The sequence below is a fragment of the Bombus terrestris genome, chromosome 8 (genome assembly GCF_910591885.1).
Source record: "Bombus terrestris chromosome 8, iyBomTerr1.2, whole genome shotgun sequence".
NCBI lineage: Eukaryota > Metazoa > Arthropoda > Insecta > Hymenoptera > Apidae > Bombus > Bombus terrestris.
The window spans coordinates 6,778,382-6,801,243 of NC_063276.1; the positions used below are offsets into that span (position 1 = coordinate 6,778,382).

At 40.2% G+C, this 22,862-nt stretch overlaps 1 protein-coding gene across 2 annotated transcripts in view; it reads left to right on the top strand.

Annotated features, from left to right (window-relative positions):
• Positions 1–22,862, top strand: part of LOC100651761 (disintegrin and metalloproteinase domain-containing protein 10) — a 157,750-nt gene that overhangs the window by 17,167 nt on the left and 117,721 nt on the right. For both annotated transcript variants that reach the window (XM_003397306.4, XM_048408055.1), the window contains exon 3: positions 22,098–22,251. In XM_003397306.4, the coding sequence (XP_003397354.1) occupies positions 22,098–22,251 (154 nt within the window). The remainder of the gene's footprint in view (positions 1–22,097; positions 22,252–22,862) is intronic.

A 22,862-nucleotide genomic window follows, 5' to 3' on the forward strand; every position in this document is an offset into this window, starting at 1 on the left:
CGTAGTCCGATAAGAGCGATCCTCGATCAACGCCTCGGTGGTTTGTACGTAGCAGAGCGTTCGAATCGGTGATAGCGATCGCGCGTGCAAAGGCAAACGGGCCGAGACTGATAAATATTTAACCAAGCCGTAGAGACGACCGACATACAGGCTACGAGCCAAAAGAAAAATTTAATATCGGCACTCTCGTCACGGTGTGCGCGGTTGCATTACGCGAAAAATGCCGACGCAATTAGAGCAGCAAATGGAACAATTTCATTACGTCTAGCGAGCAATATATCCCCCGGCAATACGTTGCTTTTAATTTGGACAAGTCTGTCTCAAAAGAGTAACTCATGTGGCAGTGGAACACGGAAGACAAAGAGTAAAATCAAGTCTCGCTTCGCTAGCTACTTCGCCTATCTGATCCCGATTATTTGCATTATACATTTGTAACGTTGCACGGAATGGAACATTCGAATTTTCGATTAATATTCTCCAATCAAAAATTGAACATTTCGCACACTTTTCACGAATTTCGCACTGTTACATAATTAAACATCGCTGTGTTTTCTCATCGTTATTATTTACAATAATTTCTGGCTTTCCTCATTTGTTTAAAAATTGTGAAAAGTCGATTTAAAAATATGCGAATCACACGATAGCATTTTTCTTATTATCGTGTATTACTGTTCGCAAACGGGAAACAAAGAAATAGAAAAATATGTGCTTGAGCCTCTCGTATTCATTTTTGACTGTTTAATATCTAGATAATGGAAACCTGAAGCTTGTTTGAGCTACATTTTGAAGTGGAAAATAATTAGGCCATAGTCGTATGAATGGTTGAAAGGCGAAGAGGAGTGATATTTGGCAGACAGAAAAATGAGGAAAACGTTGTGCGTTTCAACGCTGGAATGAACGATCCCCGGTGTAAAGTAAAAAAATGGAAACGAGGCAAATGTCTCTTTCAGTCGAACCTTTGTCAACGCTCCCCCAAATTTCCGTATCCATTTTTATCAAATTCAAGGGAACCACGCTGTGTTGTATCGTATCATGACATTTGCCGTTTAAAGCGTTCGTCATCCTTTATTCCTTTTCTTTTTACTTTTCCTCTATCATTATTTGTATCGTGGTTGAATCCGTTCAGATCTCATTCCCCAGTGAATTAAGCGAAATCACGCGAAATTTCACGATGAAAGCGAAACACGGGCGTGACATAGGGTGAAAGTGACTTTTATTTTGTCGAGCGATGAAATCGGAGATTTCCTGTCAATTTCGAGAGGAAAGAGTTTCATTCTCTGCTCCACACGTGATAAATGCATCGAATCGTAAATTTGATCGCGCCGTTTAACGCAATTTTATTGAATTTTACTGAAAGAAACATGTACTCGGTCAAGAAATAAAAGGAAATTCCAGCAATTCCAGTTAATTTCCTGATCGCATGGGCGAATGTTACGCGACTGTTATACGTCGATAAATTATTCTAGCTATCTATGCACCGCCATATACCTATCTCCTCATCAGCAGGAGTATCTACTTTGTATTACAAGCGACATGTTCTCGAGTGTAAACCAAACGCGGCTGCACACCGGTGATGAATAATACGCGGTGAAACTGTACACCGTATAATTGCATATTTTTGCGGCGACTAATGCACTCGTGGCTCGTGGTCGTTCGTTACGCACACTATTCGGCTACGGCGATGCGAATGTTTTATAAATTCGACTGATGACCGGCGAATGTTTACTGGCTGAAGCACAGTGGATCGATACTCCGCCTCGTTTCATTTCCTCCATTTTATTCTTATATTCGGCTGCAATGGACAACTTTTGTAGTTGACCTATCAACGAAATCAGAGTCGACTCGATTTTTTGATAAAAATATTTCCAAGGATGAATAAAATACGGATATTTGCGATATCTGACCAATCACGGCTTTATACCACTTAAAAACACCGCGATAATAATTTGCAGATTAGTTTCTCTAAATTTATTTCTGGTATCTATATATCGTTTGTTAATTTTCGAGAAGAAGTGAAACGAGTGTTTCTCTGATGTCTGACCGTACCGATCAATCGCGGACTAATACCACTTAAAAATAATGCGCAATAGCAATAGAGAATTTAATTTGTCTAAACTTACTTTTGGAATCTATCATTAATTAACCTATTCAGTAGATGAAGTTGCAAAGATTAAGAGTAAAATTTTGGTCGCAGTCCAACACCCTACGTGACCAGAATCGGGGAATCGTGTATAGTTTAACGTACATTTTGCACGCTTTTCAGAGATTGCCTTTCAAAAGCAGCTCTCGAAGAGCAGCTGTGAGATTGTTAAAAGCAAGGAGCTAGAACTGAAGACAAAGCCGAGCCCGGAGCACATCCTGTACTTTGAAATCCGAGAACCGCCTACGTAAGAAGGACGGGCAATGAGCTGGGGTTGGTTGAAAACCATAAGAAAAAATCAAGGTAACTGCTAGCGGGCAGATTATACGATCCAAAGGTAACCGTGCTGGTTAACGATGGCGTTGCCACGTTGATGGCTCCACAGAGGGAAAAGTTGCAATCGCGACGGGTAACAAGCCTGTGTAATATAAAATTGCATATTCATACTTAGCTCGAGGCGAGCCGTGAATACGTGTCGTCTTATCTGAACGATGTGCATTATCGAATTGTTTTCGCTCGAACGGGGAACAGAGGGTTGGAGCAGACCCGTGTTAAATGATGGAACGTTGATAAGGGGAACGTGGCCTTCGTTTGACCGATTGTGCACGGGTCAAACGTTGTGGAAAGTGGAAAACAAATTGAGAGTGGAACGAGGCTTCGATTAGATCTCTCTCTTACGACATAACGTAGAATTCATCCGGTAAGGAATACGAGAGACGATTAGCAGGAACTGTTATAACGTTGACTTAACAGCTTGTGGAAATTTAATTAGAATTTCATTTTTGCAAACACGGATCTTTGCGTAAGGGTAAAGCTAGCCCATTTCAGAGACGTAGCTTTCACGGAAGCGAGGAGCACTGATGGTACGGTGGTTAAATCTGGCTGCACACAGGCCAGGTATTTAAAGGCCAGTGCTACAAATAAACGTTAAATTATTGTTCACTATACTTCCTACTACGGTCTTGAATAGAACCGTTATGAAGTGCCTGTAAAGACGGTAATACGACCAAGTACCGTACTGGTCTAAGTACCATTCACTTTCGGTTACATTCACTGGATTCTTTTACATTTATTTAACGTTCGAGAAATCGTTAAACAATTCTCATTGTTAGAGTATACCGTTGGTCGATAGAAAGAAGGGTTAGAAGGAAGGGATAGAAAGTAGTATAGTGTACATTAACATCAGACAATGGTATATTAATAAAAGTTAATTGGAAAATTTCATAATTAAAACAGTGGTATAGTTCGATTATAATAAATAGTATATCCAAGTTGTCGGTGTTGAGCGAAGGGTTGTTGAATTTCGTGTACTATAGACACGGATCGGAAAGAAACAAAGAGGGCAGCGTTATCGTGAACCGGTTGAACTGACTGAAGGGCTCTTGGTTTTTCGAAGAACCGAATCACAAGGAGGACAAGTAGAGGAGGATAGACAGAGGGGAGAGGAAGAATGTCTTGCAAGGTGGCTGCCCCTGGCAGTGCTCGCGTGGAATAAAGGGTCCTCGAAGGGCACTCGACCTCGATGTAACGACTTTGCACACGCTCGTAACTCGATATTGTGAAATCCTCTTATCGCGTGGTAGCAGCTGCAAGTGCATAAGAGCCATCGGGAACGCGAAAAGACTGTGTCGCGATTACTCGCCATTACTCGAACCCCGTGAACTCTAATTTCCCTGTTTGAATGCCAAGGAAGCGGTGACAAAACGAATACTCCTCCTTCCCCGTCTTTCCTCGTTCTCTCATCTTCAGTTTGTAAAATTTATCGGACAGAGCGAGTGAATCTCTTTCTTTATGACCACAAATACCTTGGAAATTAATAAGTTTCTCGTTGGACGATACTCGAGATTCTCTTCTTCGCGAGCATCGATACTTGAAATTGAATACTTTTTTGCACTTTCGAAGAGGGATATCAGATCCCCTGGAATAAATAATTTATCAGCGTGGTAACCAGCATGCAAAACGAGGGTCGAACGCATAACTCTGTGAAAAAGGGGATGAAGATGTTTTCGCTCACTACGAAGAAAAAACAAGCTCCACCTTTTAGGAGGGATCGAAAAGTTGGTCCGAAGAAGCTCTCGAGAGGATCTTAATGAGGTTCGAATGGAAGTCCTTCGTCTTCGTCTTCGAGTGGTTACTGGAATATTCTAGTGATCGTAACGAGCAGCCAGAATTCTTAGGGATCGTCGAACGAATCCATCTCTTCGAGCATTTGACTATAAACTGTCAGATATAACGATTTTGGTCTCGAAAATAATTAGTACATCGATAGACAAATTATAGAGAAACTATTGTGAATTCTGTGACTGTAAAGAAGTAGTCAGGCAACGACTTCAGGTTTAACAGAAATCATGAATTATATTTGATCGTTCAGGTTGAAAAATTAATTGGTACTTCGACAGGGAAACTGTACAGGAATTATTGTGAATTTTATGATTGTAAGAAGAAAGCGACGAGACCACGATTTCAATTTTAATCACTCGACGCTTTAATAAAAGGAAGAAGAATTTAGAATGAACAAGAAATACATAGATACTTGCAACTTTCCATTGAAACTAAGTACGTATTAATAATAGAATTTGTTAAAAATTTATTTAACGTATATAAAGTTAATATTCAAAAATATTTTACGAGAGAGAAAAATCAATTTAAGATATTAAACCCATAATACTATATTTGGTACTTTGCCCGAGTTTCTCTCGAGATTCTATTAACGGCTTAACAGAAATTATGAATAATATTTCACTTCTAGGGTATGAAAGAAAGGAAAAAAAAACAGGGAAGATCGAATGCAAACGCGCTAGAAGATTTCATTCCCTCCGCGGGCAGATATCACGTCTGAAGATGGCTCTGATGACGGTGCATTTTGTTTCAAGTCCTTCGGCGGTCTCATTTCTCTCCATCGTACGTGTAGGCACTTTTTTACGTTTATTACACTCGCGACACCACCATACTACTTTTTTTCCTCGGAGCACCGTGCATACGGAGAGAAGCTCCCCCAACTTGATGAATTGCTGCGTACGCGAGGAACAACACCCAAGATTAATAACGTCCTTGCGCTTGAAAAACCGGATAATTGAAACAATGTACTGGTTTCATTCGTACGGTCACTACATCTGCTAGACCGTACCAGACTTTATCCTAAATTACCTAAGAAAATGATTTATTACTCGGTTGATCTCCGTTACGAGTCTAATTAAACTAGTTAGAGTAATATCTTGGCAGAGGGTGCGAAACGCCGATAGCGTATGAGGAAGCAGCCTATTAGAGACAAGGGTTGGCGGCAGTTTCTTAATTCGTTAGGAAGTTTCGCCAACGTATTAACGGCGCTAGATTCGATTAACGGACGCCGGGTGGATGCACGTCGGGCTATGAACGTGATTTAATTTAATCAGCACCTAGACACGGAGAAGGAGCTAGAAGGTCGGGGATCTAAGATGGTATAGCTCGGTGAAAGGGCAGAACACGTCACGAAACCCTTCAGGGTTGAAACACAAGAGGGATGGTAGAGACACGTCGCTGTTAAGGCGTCAGCGATAGTTAGTTTCAAGTTGGGTCTATTTTTGTGTTTCAGATTCTCTACTAAATATTTTTATCATATTTCGCTCTAGTTTCGTTTGTGCTATAGTCAAGAGAATTTCTAATTTCCTAGGATTAGTGGTTTTCTTCTTGCACATTAATAGTAATTGATATGCATCATAAACTCGCGAAGTTTCGGGCTCTACACGAGCAATTAGTACCATTACCATTTCTAACTTGGGAGACGCGTACGTCTCTCCAATATTCTCAAGGCTGTAATTATTCGTGAACATTGCCAATGTTCAAGAAATCAATTAATTAATTATCAGTCGACGCTCAAACATCTTATTATCAGGAATGGGATTTTCACGTGGAAGGGAATTATTCAGAGTTCGATAGAATACGTTTACCGAATGACGTATCGTCACGATACCTTTCAGTAAGCGAAAGGACCTGTACATTACCGTTTTTAGTGTAAGCCTCTTACAAGCAGGATTCTGGGATGTATTTAATGCGAATTATCTTTGTTTCCGCGTTTCTAAGATATGTTTGCTGCAGTAACAGCCACGTAATTTGCTTTTTCAATGGAAGCAAGCCTTTTAACGCAGTGTTCTGGGATTATCCTGCGCGAGGAGGCTTTCTTCAAGCTCTTGCTTGGAATTTAATTAATGCCGCCTTTATCGCATGGCATGAAATAAAAACTGGTTTTAAAGGCGAATCTTAGCGCGATGCAAGCTCTGTATGAGAACCTACAGAGCCTCGATTCGAAATGAAGAAGAAAAACGTTAAGAAACAAGATCTAAGAGCGTACAAGCCGGAACGAAAATTGTAAGGAAACTTCGTGAACAGTAAGTTTTTGACGAAGGATTCTGGTGAATATTAAGCGAATTATTTTACTAAGACTTTATTTTTCAAACAGCAAAAATTAGGTGTATGCTTTTTTCAAATACCGCAATAAAACGCTTGGAATTTATCAACTTACGTCTTATTCAATTTAAGTTCAATAAAATAGCGAAATGTTGGAAAATATCCAATTTGAAAGACTGTCTTCACCACCTAAATGTTTTCAAGCGCCGATAAAAAAGAAAGTACAAGTTAAATATTTCTCTACAAACTAGCTTCAAGAATTTCAGAAAAATCGATGATTAACATTTAAGCTAGGGAACCTTCCTTGTTAGATACGAAATTAAAACGACTCATAAATTTAGCGAAGCGTCTTAGAGCGGATAAGATTTTGTTTAAACGAACGTTTAACTCGTTCCTTGCTGCATTTCCCATCCTGGTGCATTATTAAATGTCAAAGTAATTTCACAAAGTGATGCAAGCGATGATTCGCTTCTAGCGGCGAGGGGGAAAAATAGTGCGAGTCTTTGTGAGAATGACTGCAGTTTACCGTAAGCAAAATGGAACGGGAAAAGCTTGGATGAAGCTTTCTCGACTCGAACGCAAAAGAGATTGCGGATTATCATGACAGATCTTGATGCTCTCGGGGATCAAGGCTCCTCCTATAGCCAACTCCTTTAGATCCCCGGAGACGGTACCAGTGTTTTGCATAAAACTGAAGAAAAAGCTGGTAGAAAAATGACGAAAACACCGATGAGCCGGGTACTAGTTAAATGCACTGGCTACAGATGCTGGTTAATGAGCCGTTCGATCAATGTTATTAAATAATTAAGAGATACATCATCTCTCCTGTCTACGGAAGATTACTTGCTTACCAGTGTCGTTCATCAACGCGAACAACTACAAGTTCACACAACATTTCTACGTTCTCTGTAAAGCATACAATCGTTTAACTTGCGATAAAGTTACTAGAAAAATCGTTGTTTCAGTTTTTTCGCGTGTAACGCGTCGTAAGTAGATCGTGACCGCGACTAGTCGGACCGAATCGAATCAAGGTACGGGCGAATTGTGACTGGATTTTTACCTCGACCGCCAGTTCGATCACTCGACAATGGGTTTAATTATCTTCTTTTTGCTTGAATTACTACACGGTCGTCGGACATTTCCTCAAAAACATCGTCAATTGGCCAATTACAATCACCGGTGAATGACGGCGCGTTAAAAATCCGATAGAAAGGCGGCCGACACTTTTCCACGCGGACGATCCGATTTAATCGACGCAACGGATGACGGAGGGCTCACTATCCAGCGAGAATTTGCAATTACGTTTCTCTAATTCCTCCCGACGTGGCGACATAGACCGGACACAGGCGTTCCGTTTTTATCGCATGAGCCGCTCCGCTTATTTATCGATAGCTCGTAAAAGAGCGGCCGGCAAACGGCTCATAAACGAGCCTCCAATAAAACTGGCATACTTTCTCTCTCTATCTCTTCTCTTCCCTTTTCGTTCATGCTTTCCCAATCCGGCCTCTCGAAGCGGATCGTTAGCCGGAAATTTCGAGGCTCCTCACTCGTAAATTTCGGCCATGAATTTTTACGGCACGGCGAATAGCCGTCACGTTCGATCACCGATCCGTGAGAAGAGACAGACCGTGTCCCTCTGCAAAACGGCGTTTTTAATTGCCCGACACAATTGTAATTCGACGGGTATTAAACAGAAATCACGGGAAAATTTTGCCCACGCTGTACCACAGGTGTTGATTTTTTCCCTTTTCTCGTTTTTAGTATAGCGCTGTTGATCAGCCTGTAGTTGATTAGTCATTGTCGCTTCTTAACCCTCTGCCTCGTGATTTTTCTAGAAAAATATAAACGATAGTATTTAGTTGGGTAGTGTTTCGACGTTTATATATTTTTTATATTTTTACACATCATGCGTATTCTATGCGTGTTTGTACTCGTAAATTTTTCATAATTCGATTTACTAGACAGCGAGGCACCGATATATTATACATGTGTAATTTATATTTATATACTTTGGATCTGAAAAATCGAAGTTGAGGTCTGAATGTGAGACAAACTCTATTAAAAATATAATTTGCAACAACCATAATCTGTACCACGAGTGTAATGAGATGTTATAAGGCAAGAAGTTAATTAACATGCGACGCATCGAAATTAGAAATCTGACAATCTTGTTACGCGTTGGTTCAGCCGAACCGCTGTGAAGTCACGGACCGTGGTAATTTGGCGCAACAATTAAATACACTGGGCGCCATCGAATGCTAATTAAAATTTGTACGTTGTTATCGGTTTGTCGCGTGGTTGATCGTTAACCATGGGAGCGCAGGAAAGCGTACGTTTGATGGGCCGCAGGAATTGAACGTTCGTTCCCTTGCAAATTCATTGTCCGCTTTATTTTATTACGCAGTATGGCGTTCGAAAAACAGCCGCAAGATTGATGGTGTCCCGTATTCCTGTCAAACGCAAAATACACCAAATCTAGTTACTCAATACTCGTTATAAATATATATTAAACTGACTTTTGATGCATCATTTTTCACTTATTGGTAAGCCATACAAATGTGAGTTCACTTGTATGGCCGACAAATTGAATAAAATTAATATCTCGCTCGTTTTTCATTTTATCACAAAAGCAATACGTACGGATTTTCCACGTATTTTGTTCATTATTCGTTTATTATGAAGCATGCAGGAATTCTATTGCTTTACGCGAAGAAGAGTTCTTCCCTTTTTCCTTCATTCAACGCTAGTGATCCATTTCAATGATGGATCAGTCACAAAAGAATGCCTTCCATCATCGTTGAAAGTAGTACAATGATGTCTAAGGGTCGTAAGGGAAATATCCCAGTCAAATACAGCCCTCAGCTCGAAGACTTAAACGGTTTAACCTTATCTATTCTGAAAAGCAATTTTGTAATAACAGGGAAACCGTGACAACATGCATCATAGTCGAAGGTAACCACATCGCAAGTAGAATAGGTTGACCATACATCAGTCGAGGCGCATGCGTTTTATTAAAGCCATATTTTTCGCGAATGTTTAAAGATACTTACACTGCTGTCCATACGTATTTCGACGCAATTCGATCAAGGGTTCGTATTTTTATTATATTTCGAAAGTTAGTACAAACACTCTGTTACATTTGAATCGAAATAAAGAATGTATCCGCGTCACTCAAGTCCCGTGTTTTCCTCTAACGAATAGTTGAAACTTCGTAAAATCTCAATGCTATAATACTAATCGAATATTGAAGTATTGATCGCATACTTACGCATGTAATGACCATTAAGGAATTGGTAAAAGGTGGAGCTGATCAGTTTGGTTTCTGGAAAACTCAATTTGAAAGTGTTCAAATACTTAGAGATGGTAATGCACATTGTAAGACATACAATGTACTCTCTGGAAGTAGTAATCGCCTGGTTTAATCCACCTTCCGCGAAGAAAAAGTGGTTCGAAATGCGTTAGCGTTCCTGCTATCGGTATTTACCTCCGTATCCAATTCGAGTCTGCTAATTCGACTCGGAAACCGGATACTCTCTCGCTTTTAAATGGATCTAATCTAACCATCCCCTCTTCCGCCAGCTACCCCTCTGAACGAGCGATCGTTTTTTGTTCCGCTCGAGCGGGGGTGTAGCAGGCTGCGCGCGTGGACCGTCCGGATTTCCAAACGTCGTAGTCAGAGTAGGAAACTTTACGGAAATGGAAAAAGTCTTGGAAGAAGATTCCTTCTCGTCCTTCGTTGGTCACACAGAGGTCGGGATACGGAGGAGGTTATTCTTGCTTCTCTCCAACGGGCCAGCAAAAAGTCGATACGCCACTGCGGCGAATTTTCAACGTTGAACCAACTCTCGCCGGAGAGGTCAGGTGGGATTCACGCTGGACGCTTCACGCGGAGATCGAACTTTTTATCAGCGACTCTTCTCGAAATTATATTTCAGAGTTCAGGGCACAGAGTGGACTAATGTCGTCCGATTTACTTTCACGAGAAAGATAAATGGAGAGATATTTTAGGCCAGATATGTGGCTGTTGGAAGAAATATTCAAGTATGACAAATAAATACGGTTAAACCCTTTCCGCGAACTTGGACGTATTAGCGAAATGTGCGGTTGGAAAGTAGGGCATGCTATTCCAGATTTATTTAATTTAGTAACCTCGCAAGACAAAGTGCTGTCCTTCGCAAATAGGAACTTAAGCTGAATAACGTGAGCTCTTGGTACATATTTGGACAAGAATTAGGTAGAGACCCAGGACTGACACTTTTTACCTTGAAACTAGCATGCTTGAAGCAAATATCCAGGATTAACAACGGATTGCATTCTTCCTTCGTACAGTTTTTCATGTTATTCCGAGATAATATAACTATTTTACGGTGTAACACAGGACAGACTTGGATAAATAGTCAAATGTAGAATTATTTGCGTATTAGGAATGATATGGTGGTTAGTTCCTAAAAAGAGTTTAAAGCTTGTGCTTCGTCATAAATATCAGAACTCTTATAAGAACCGAGATAAATCCCAAAAACCCGGAAAACATTAATTCCAAATTCTGCGTTATTTTATTATACCGTCAAAGTTCTATAAAGATCAGGGAAATTTCTCGCTTTAATCATATTATAAACGACAAATTCAAGGGGGAAGTTAGACGTTTAACAAAACGATTCTCCTTATTTCCGATTCGACCTCGGTATACCTTCTTTCCAAAAGATAGAAGAATTTTCAACGTTTCCAAGGGGTAAATACGTGACCAACGAACAGTAAAAGAACAGAGGGAGAAAGGGAGCCAACCCGATAGACAGGACGATTGTGGCGTAACGCAGTCGTTATCTCGCGTTTTTTTCCGTCGTCAAGGGCTCTCCGCCTGCCTCCGGCTTCTCCCCTCATCATCATCCCTTTCCACTCTCGTTCGTAACTCGTCGAGAAGTGCGGATAAAGGGATGAATCGACGGTTGAATAGTAAGGGTGAGAGGGATTAGAGTATCGGAGGGAAACGGCCAAAGGGATACGGAAAAACCGGTCGCTGGGATTATTGAAACTTTTGGGAGCAGGATGAAGGAGCTCGGTGTGTAAATTAGTAGCGATTTCTTGCGAACTTCGAATAATTTCACGAAGGAAGAAGAACGTGGAAGCAGAAGAACGAAATATGAACCTCCGAGAAGACGAAGAATTAAAACGCGGGGAGAAAAGCAGCAGATGGAAACAGATTAGTGGGGAAAATTAGGAAGTGCAAGGTAGAAAGGCGAGGGAGAAATAAAGAGAGTACGAAGTCGAAAGAGGCGGCGATATTGCAACAAAGAAGGTTGTGTAAAAGGAGAAAGAGGAAATCAGGTAGCGTGTAAAGGGAGAAGAAGAAAAGGAAGGGGAAAATATAGGTATACTGAAAAGGGAAGAACAAGTACGTAGTGGATGGACGAGCCGAAGAATAATGAAAAGAGACAAAGAGAGACAAAGAGTAGGGTATAATAGATGGAAAGAATAGGAGAAAATCAACGCGTCCTGCAAACATCGACGCCGAAAAGAGCGCCACGATGGTTTGGAACGTATGTAATTGCAGCGAGAAAGTGACCTACCGAATCGGGGACACGGTACGTGACACACGAAAAATTGGATAATGCGAATTGGCGGTAACAACCGGCTACCGTGGGAGGAGTAGCCGGAGTAGGGAGCAGGAGGTGGGCGGTTCCCGAATAAAATTGCGGACAACGATGTGTACGTGTCGAGGATGGGGCCGGGAATGGAACGTGGAACGACGAAAATGGCAGGCCGATTGCGTTGTAACTGGCACAGGAAAAATGCCGCTGTTAATGTATATCATTGCTGACGCGGCGAGGTATTATTTTTCGAAATATTTCGCCCCCGCATCCGCGACCTCCGATCGTACATTTTGCAAGTGACACCTCCGTCATGGACAAGTGCACCAGGAAAATTGATAATTCATCTTCTTTCGGACGAAACATTGTACTACTTCTGCCTTTTTTCTTTCTTTTTTTGATTTTTTATTTTTTTAAATTCATTGCTCTATGTTGGAACGAATATTTCATATATACAGAGCGTTAAAAAAGACAGCCCACGACTTTATATCAGGTTATATTACTCATTCAGTGAATTAACAAATGTTTAATCGATAGAAGTCTGAAAGACAATACTTCTGATATAAAATCAATTATTCTTAATTGTGACATCGCGGATTTGCCATCGTGAGATGCTTCTTTGTTTCTAGATACAGATCAACCCATTTTCGGTTAATAAACTGAAACAGCTCGTACTGTAATTTTTTCGAGACGACGTCTGCCACGCGAAATCGAATTACTTTCACTAATCTCGTCGAGTTTCACGGAATTTAATTCGATCGGTTGAGAATCTCTGGCGGAGATCTTAACGCAGATTTCCTTGCGGTAATTTCGCCCCAGCAGCCGGCGTTGCGAAATTCCCTTGCAATTCGTTAATGTTCTTCCGAAGAAAAAGTAGCGAGTCGATAATCCCAGCAAGTTTCTCAGTTTGCGGAGAAACATTTACCTGTGAAACTGTTGTGCCTGTGTGCACAGATTATTCCGAGGCACTCTCCCGCGCGCGGTTACGTACGAACCGGGTAATTATGGAAAGTTACTGCTCTTTGATCGAAGTAAATCCGTATATTTTATTGACAAACTCCGGCTACTAACTTTTCCATTAGGAGACACTAAGGATTTCCCTACAGGCGAATAAATCCGCCGAGTGGTTCTAGATGTTGCCTCAAAGGAAGGCACTGTTAAAAATTGCGCTTAATAATGCATGCCTTTTGGTTAAAGGGAAGTTAAGGGAGGAAAATATCTGTATTTTTCAAAGCAAGTTAATATTTCGGGAAAAATGTAACGATTTATTCGTTAACGAAGGGATACACTGACTGGCGAAAGTATTTGAATACTCGCCGTAGTAAAGTTTTACGTCCGTGGTAAAACATCGTGGAACTTCATTAGAACTGTTGCAAAACACGAGTCTCATGAATATATTGCTAAATTTGTAATCAGTTCGAAAATATATGTATAGAGAAATTACAAGATATTTACTGGAAACATACATTTAGTAAAGCAGCGGCGAAATTTCAAAATGTTTCGTAGAACACACTTAATATATTCGTAAAAGGTGGTTACAAATGTTCGAATACTCTACCGAGTATGTCTGTGCACCTTGAGTTATCGAAAAATGGCAAAGATAAATACGGTGGATACCCGGTTGCTTAGAAGACACTGATTTCCTATTCGGTGAAAATCTGTCTGAAGTAAACGCGATATTAACCGACGAAATCTATTTAACGTTTCCTATATCGATATTTCATCTCGGAGATACGGACGATTCGGAACTTCGATTAAACTTTAATTGCTTCGCATCACCGGAAGCGAACCGCGTTGAAAATGACATTTTCACCGTATCACTTTTATTCGCCGTGATAAATAGCGCTTTTATAGCCTCTCACTTCGTTTATCGTGCTCGTTTCATTTAATGTTACGTAAAATGCCGCTTTCGTACGTAGCTGTTTCTGTAATATTTGATAAAACTTTTGAAAACCGCATCACGCGGTACATTTCAAACGTGAAACACGTCTACTGAACTTACAGTTACGACTCTATTTAAATCGTAAGTAAATTTAACGTCGATTCTTCGTCGGCCCGCTTGTTTAAAAACGGTGACATCGATCGGTCGATTTCGATAATTGAATCGCGCTCATCAGCGGACGCTTAAAGGGAATCGAAAACAAGGGGCGAGGTTTTAATTACGTAGTTAAAATTTTACACGGGACTCGTAACGAGTGCGTGCGGCGCATATAAAAATGGGGGAAACTCGAAACATGGATGTTCGTTTTCATGTAGCAAGCATACCTCCAATATACACAGAGCTAACTCCACTGTGGCTGACCTTTAACGAGTTATTCTACTGCGCGCGATTCAAGTCGCGTTTCATCGTGAACGCTCGACTGCGATGCAATCCGATGGTCGAAATTATAAAATTGAAACAATCAATTTATCGATGCCTCGATTGCTTTTCAGTTTACGTCCGTCAGATAGAAAAGACGTGCCCTCCCAGTCCCGTCTCGTAAAACGAATTTCATTACATTCGCAATTTATCAATTTTCCCTCTTTCTTTCGGATGTTCAACGAGACGTTTCACGACGAGATCCGTATTTCTTTGATATTCCGGCTAAAAGAACGGTTACTCTTATTAAGTTTCCAAGTACCACGAATTGATTTTGTGCGCGTGTTTTAACTCGTGAATGTAAGCGTTAATAAATAAGCGGTACGAGCGTAGATCATATAAACTCGTTGACAAAGTGTTTCGTGAGAACTTGACTGCATATCTCGACCAAGAATTTGTTACGTACTTTAATATGCCGTAAATTAGGGGATACGCGTATCAGACAGAAATACCCGCGCTGCTAAATTAAATACAACACACGCAACGCTGTGAAAGGTCGAAGGCGAACCTGTCTTAATTGTTTTAGCAAACTCCATCGAGAAACGACTGTGGAAATAACAGGATAGAAAATAAACGTTAGCATGCAAAACTGTAATGTGAAGAAAAAATGCAATTTATATGAAAAACTGAATCAAGCTACTGTCAAAGGTAAAAGTCCACCTTTAGCGAAACGTTGCTAGCTCGTGTCGATGTTCTCGTTCGTGAGAGTTTATACAATAATTCGTTGATTCTCTCAAAGTAAGCACGAAACGTAAGGGAATGCCTGTAATATAATGTAAGAACGATAGAACCGATCAAGGGCCTCGCGGTTCCACGAGAATTTCATCGAAGCTACATTGCCTTCGGCGTCATTTCCACATCGTAGAACCAACGAATATTCTCCTACATAGCGTAGTTTCGAAAAGTCCATAGGCTATTGTCATTAGAAGAAACGACAACGAAGACGCCGTTCACGCCAAATTGAAAATTAATTGCAAGAAACTTTGCTAGAATGTTAACAGATGACGACGTGCGGAGTTTTAATCTATGGAGAGACCAACGTTTCGTTAACGCAGCATTTCATTTGTAGCTTCTTTTCAGTCAATTCACGTTATTAGATCCTATAGAATTCGTGACGTGATTATGAAAAGGAATTTCAAAAGTTTATTCCAGCAATATTACTTTCATTACTATTTCTTCTTTAATTTAGAGACGGTAATTTTATGAAATTTCAAGAAATTTGAGTATTTTGTAGCATCGCGGTAAACTATTTTTTTATTAAATTATAGAACTTCGACATGATCAAAATTATGAATTTTCTCTCTGTCGGAGAACCGTTCTTAAACACTGAGCGACATTGGCATACAAGAAGTTCATTACGTGTTCCCAACAATTTCGCAACGCTATCCTCGCACGTCTTTCGTATCCTTCCGTTATATTTAATTCGCTGCCACCTTTCTCGAGGTAGATCTCGCGTATTGTTCGTGAGAAACGCCGAGAAAGCCCGATTCCGTGGTACAAGCAACATTGGGGAAAACGTTGGTATAGTCTTCGAAATGAATGGTGGGGATGAAAGGAAACGTAGTCAGCACGGTTGTAAATTCACCTTGCACAGGGATTACAAGACTCTGTGAATGGAGTAGTTTCCATGATTATTTAATTCATCACCGGACCGGCCTTTGTGAGCAATTTTTTAAACTCGACTTCATTTTTTCCAAGAAAATTGCCACAGAATTTATTATCCAAGGCAGATCGCTGTATTTTTAATCATCTGACAATTTACCCTTTATTAGTTGGAAAGAATTTTATAAAAGTGCCTATGTACATTTTCATAACTCGTTTGTGGTATCGTAACTCTGAGATATTAATTAAAGTACGAGACTATGCATCACAATCAAAGTTTTATTGTCAATCATATTTTTAATAAAGCTGTTTTGTGTGCTCACGTAGAAATGTTTCAATAGATAAAACGATAATTTCCGCTTAAAAGTCGTCGAGCATTTCTCATCAAAATAAACACGGTTCCTAATTGTCGATAGTATCTTTTTTATTTTTATGAGTTTCGTCTCAATTATAACACCTAACAAACTATTATTAATTAATTCGTTAATAATTTTCCATATCTTTTATGAAACGTCGTCATTTCGATTTCCAATAGCTTTTTTACAAGAATGATTTATGTACTCGTCTTTTATCAAGGCAACATCAAAGAATCTAAGTGAACTCGATTCGAGTTAAGTTGATGGATCATGGATAAGAATTGAAGGAATAAGCAGAAAGCACGTTGCGATCGAATTCTATGGATCTCACTGGATAATACCTTCAAAGAAACGATTTACACAGTCCGGACGCGGGCTATTTCCTTTACAAATAAATGATCAGTCTATTCCATGTAGTTTGTTTCAAGCCCGTGTCGGTTCGTATCTCCGTTAAATATTTTATCGGTCTCCGAAGTTTTAACCAATGGTTCGCACGCATCAAGTGCTCATCCTCGTCTGCTAGTCCAAAGTATAGGGGAAAAAACGTGAACAAAAGACAGCTCGAACGCTTGTTATCCATTTAGCACAGTGTTAATCTTAAATTGATGAAACACGCGATGGGAAATCAAGATTCCATTTCCCTTCGACTCCCTTTTAGCCATAGCTGTTCGTTTACTCTCTTTTCACCTATCAATACGATAGAAAGGTGTTTGGTCGTGACGTGATCTTATCTACAGGTAACCAACAAATCCACTGGAAGACATAGAACGATTGACTTAAAAATATCTTTGTGTTGAAACCCAGACGAGAAACTTCAAAGATAATTGCACAGATCCTGATTATTTAAAAAAATTTTAAATCATATTCGAGTGTTTCACTTTCCTAGTTATAGTATATCATATACACAGATGATCATACACAAAATATATATTCAGACCAACAGAGGATTAACATTTTTTATTTGGTCACCCAACAGAGGTGTGCTGATAAAGGAATGAATTTTGAAATTTTGGAGAAGGTACACGTGACGAAACGAATGGCCTGTGATTTATGAAACAGGTAGAATTTTACTCTTCGTCGATTAAAATCAAATTCAAGGAATTTCGGATCGGCGTTAACAAACCCGGTAAGAAGTTGGAAAACTGCTCTGCCACTGGCGCTGCCGTGGTTGTGGATATATCGTTGCCATGTTCAAGTTTCGATTGCAGTTAGTAGGTGGAGAGCAACTCGTGCGCCCGCGCTTCGGAGAAAATTGCACGCGGAATTCGTCTTAGTTTCCATACACGAATTTCCTTTCCTATTTGTCACAAGCGTAGGCGAGGCTACTTATTTGTACACGTCCGCGTAGCCATGCACCACGATAGAACGCAACTGCGGCCTCGAATCTACCAGTCCGGAGGAATGATCGATTCACTTAGAGGGTCAGCTTGCTTCGACGAGACATTAGTCGTCGTGCTGCGTTTCTAACTCACCCCTACATACACGTGCATCATTCATGGATGCACACACAAACGTTTGCTGGAACCTGATGTTGCGACTATTCTGTTACACGGGACCAGAGGACGTTGGCAAACGTCTCTGCAGAACGTTCCGCTGTTTGGCGAAATCGACTGGTGGCGAGATTCGATATTACTCCGTCAGAAAAGTAATTTACGGCGTCGTTCGGATTTCATCTGCACGGTCTTCGAAATCGAACGATTCATAAAGCGAGATAAAGGCCGCTCGCCGTTTTTTCTCCATACATACAGATTTTTTCTCTTGTCAAAACACACAGAAGGGGGGCAACGGTTGTCAGGTTTCCGTTTTATCAAATCCTCCGCTCTCTCTTCCTCCCCCCCTTCTACCGAGTTTCGCTGCTTCACAACGCTGGCAGACGGAGCCAACTCTGGTAGCGATGTAATTGAGTTTGAAGCGAAAGAGGATGAAACTTTGAGACAGTTTCGGCTGGTAAGACAAAGAGGCAAGTTTAAAGCTTCTGTTAAAAGCAGTTTACACGTCGGCCGGCCGACCTGTTAAATAGCCTGGTCTCTTGTCCCTTCCAAGATTTTGCTCCCCTTTGAGCGATAACGGCGCCATTAAATTTGTAACACCTTAAGAAAAGAATTGTTCTGAGATATTGTTGCGTATCCGTATGGGTGAGTCTTTCATAAAACACAATATAATTTCACGAATTTACTGCGATGTTAGTGTTATTTCTATCTTTCATATTTAATCGAAATCAATAGCTCTAACACCAGCTGTATTGTCTGAACCTTTGAGGATTTCTAATAATTCGTATCTTCCCTTTCATTGCATTTTCAACATATCATTTTTCCGAGATAAAAAATTCAATCTTTCGATCCTCTAGAAAACTCGCAGATTTTGGTTAATCGCGGTAACCATTCTGCTCTTAGATACATACGTACCAGTGAATAATCTCGTATTAAACAATTTTAACGCCGTAATTGGCAACAAATCACATCTCTTAGCGTTTCGTTGAGCTCGTTCGAAATTCTCACTGCGACAACGATTTCTCGGCGGAAGTTTCGACGAGAACCAGCGCGCAGATAACCGGTCGGACGTGTCACTCAATGGTGCGTGCGATATCCGGCGGAAATGCCGGATAAATCTGTCGGCAAGAGAGTGGCCGGAGTGATGGCGGCCGAACGATATCAGCGCGTACACGCGCCACCGAAATTTAGCATATCTATTCCACGCTCGGACGTGAAGTGCCTATCGAGGTCATTTTTTTGAACTTCGTTTCCGATCGGCTGTCATAATTGCATCGCGCCGATTGACGCAGATTCGAACATTGCCCCGAATATCGCGATGCTTCGAAGCCGCTCGAGCGTCATTAATGGGATTTCAACGGGGCTGCACAGACCCATACGCGATTTCAGGACAATAACGGTTACGGTTACGATAATGGGTAGCGATAACGACGACAGAAATAGCGACAGCTCTATTTTTGTCGAGCTCGCGACGCAATATCGCTCTAATCGCGTCAATATCGCGCAACTTGGGGACGATGAACGATGTATCAGAGTCAGCACTGTAACTAGATTAGGTTGAAATCTGAGAATGTCTAATTCAATATTTCGTTTTATTTTAAAGACGAATTTTATTATTATTTGATGTTTGATTTCGTGATGTTTCGAAGTACTAATTGGTAGAAAAATTAATGAATGGTGTTTATTCGTACACGATATTTAGGCATGATAGACAGTTTACGACAGTCAGCACCGCAATTCAATAATTGAAATAAAATATTCGTAATTGAAATAAAATATTTGTACAGTAAAATATTTTTACTGTCTAATATAAAGACAGCTAATTTTGTAAATTCTATTTTATATACAAATTTTAATATTGTTTGATGTTTCAAACTGAGTGGAGTACAGATTGACAGCAAAAGTTGAATTTTATTGATATGCGACATTTATCGCTAATCTATGAGAATGCAATTTGATCATTGAAACTATTCTTGTTACAAATCTGAAACTATCTAATTAAACATTTTATTTTATACAATCGTTTAATTTTATATATTTTATATCGGTGCTACTCGATGGCTATCGGTAGAAAAACATTTAACTATTTCGGCTGCTTAATAACAGTTAAAAGTTCGCCGTACAATGTGAAACACGACAAATGTTATTGTTATCGCGGTGTTTTGAAGCGAACGAAATACAAATTGGTAGCAAAAGCGAAACTTTGAAGTGGTGCTCGTTGCGCCTGGAAGGTGCCAGCAAACAGCTGCAATCGAGGTTGATCTACGTAGCACAGAAGCGTAATTTCGAACGCGTTCGACGAGCTTTGGAAAAAGAAACGTGTCGCCCGTAAGTTACAGCTGACTCTCGAGACCGATCGAACTCGTTTCAAGAGCGAAAAGCATCGGTGGGAATGAAATTTGTGCTTGGTCCCGTCGCAACGGCAAATATTTAAAGATTAAAAGGTCGACGAGCATTTATTGTCGGGGGTGTAAAGTGACCCGATGCAAGTGACGGCGAGCAATTACCGGCGTCAAATGTTTGCGCGGGTAGATAGTTTAATAACGACGCAGTCACTTTATAATGCACAGCTAATGAAAATATTCTTCGGTCCTTTGTTCTCCAGTCTACGCAAGATTAATTCAAAAGTTTCGCGACTCGAGAAATTTCTTCTCTACTGTCACGCGGGAAAATTCCTTAGCTTGGAGTATTTCGTTCCTTTTTTATTTAGTTTGAAATTTTAATACAAGATAGCGAGGCACAGTATTAAGATTTCAGTTACTATGCTTTATAGTAACGTGTATGATAAATTATATTCTAAATTTCTTAGATAGCAGTATTTCTCTTTTTTACTTGTTTCTTAAGTATTTCATCTTAAATTGAGAAAATTAGTAATCGAGTCTTTAGTTATATGTTCATAACATTTAGCTGCAATTCAAGGTGGCGAGAGTAATAACCGAGACTTCAATCACCGTGCATTTTGCGACTGTGTATGGTAAACTAAACTGTATACTAGTTAACAAGCTGCAACTTCCAACACATGGGGCGGGAAATTATCTAAGCTACGTCTAGTAGTCTAATATCGATTCGCCATGGTTTCCGAAAATTAATAATTGCCATCTATCGACAAGTATGCGGCAGCAACAGCTGCTGAGGCTAATATCGAATTAGCAAGGAGCCTTGAATGGAATGGAGGAACAAGAATTTTCGGAAGGTTGTCCATGTTCCATCGACCACAGGTGGCAATATTATTTATCAAAAGATAGACGACATCGTGGAATTTCTTTGTTGTTGATGCCGAATCGCGAGAATTGATCGCCGTGCCTCGAAGAAATAAGTCAGCAGGTTTCGTCTCAGACCACCTCGCGGCATTATGAAAGCAGAACGATAATATCTTCGGGGGTTGTAAGCTCAAGGGGCTGGAATCGTTACGGCGTTGCGTGCGGTAAATAGATAAATGTCGACTTGAAGTGCATGAAACGGCACGGCGAAGATAGGGCGCGCCGAATCGAGAAAATGTATTACCACGGAAATAATTTGCATTTAGATCCCTCGATATTTCAAACCAGAGACCCGCGTCCCACTGAGTTTTGCAACTCTTGTGAAAATTCCATGCTTCAACGTTACCACGAATTATTTTCTACTCGCGATAGAGAAACTATTCTATAGTTGATTCGGAACTGAGAAATTTTGTTTATTTCTTATAGCATGTCAGGATCGTTGATTCATGAGCAATAATAGCTTTAATTCTATTACCTGATCTTTCAATTTTTCACGTATCAATCTTTAGTTTCAACTGAATGGTTTAAAAAATCATTAATGGTAAGAGTTTCTTCTTGTATCTCAATAGCTATTAACATAACATAAACCCATAAAATCTAGAGCGAGCAACAAATAGCGTTGCCTTGTGTTTTGCCTAATTCGGATAACGTGTGAATCGTTTTAGTATTTTGAAGGAGGTCAGTTATTTGTGATCTGCAAGAACAAACTGATACAGAGCGATGAAATAATATCCTTTCTACGTCCCAATTAATTCACACGAAATTAAGTCAATCATCTCATATGAACCTAATGAAGAGGTCGCGAAAATCTTGAAAAAAATTATGCCGAGTGCTCGTGACGAATTTAACGATATACTTTTGAATGTTTAACGATTTATTCAAAGATGACGAATTTAATGTGAAACGTTTCTCGTGTTTTCAGCGATCATTCCTGGATCGTACATCAGACACTATAGCGCCGTTTGGTACGACACGGCTGCTCTAAGGGAACATCGCAGTAGAAGTCGTCGTGACACTTCAGCTTCCGGGCATCCAGGAGACGCGACGCTGAATCTACGTCTTCACGCTCTCGACAGGTTCGTAAAACCACGTACCACTCTTGCTCCGAGTATATATGCAGGAAGAAAAAGAAATCCGCCAGTAATGGTAACGCGGTCAACAGGGGAATGAGAAACAGGTGGGAGGGGGAAGTTTTATCGAGGAAAATTCCAGTTTCTCGCTGCCGTCAAAGGCGGAATAATCTATGGACGAACGGCCGTTTTACCTGCACGTGGTAACAGAGGAATATAAATTTTCATTTCGGCTCGACGTCAACGAACAAACATTGGCCGTGACGTATAAATGATCATGGCGTTAGGTAAACTCGGGCGAACTCGGGATTTTACTAAAAATCTAGAAAATATTCAAATTTCTTCCACGACAAAATGAGAATTAGTACGTTTAGTATTGTAGTACATTTAGTAGTACAGTAGATTCTCGCTAAATTGATTCTTGTGGAATCGAGTGTCACCGTTTAATCCGAAAATATATATCAATTATCATTCATCGGTTGTTAATAACAAAAAGTCACATATAATATTGTAACTTATTAATATAACGAATAAATTGATCGTGCAAATATTTCGATTGCAAATCGTTGCAAAAAAATAATCAATATCTTGTAACTACCACATATATTTCTAGATCG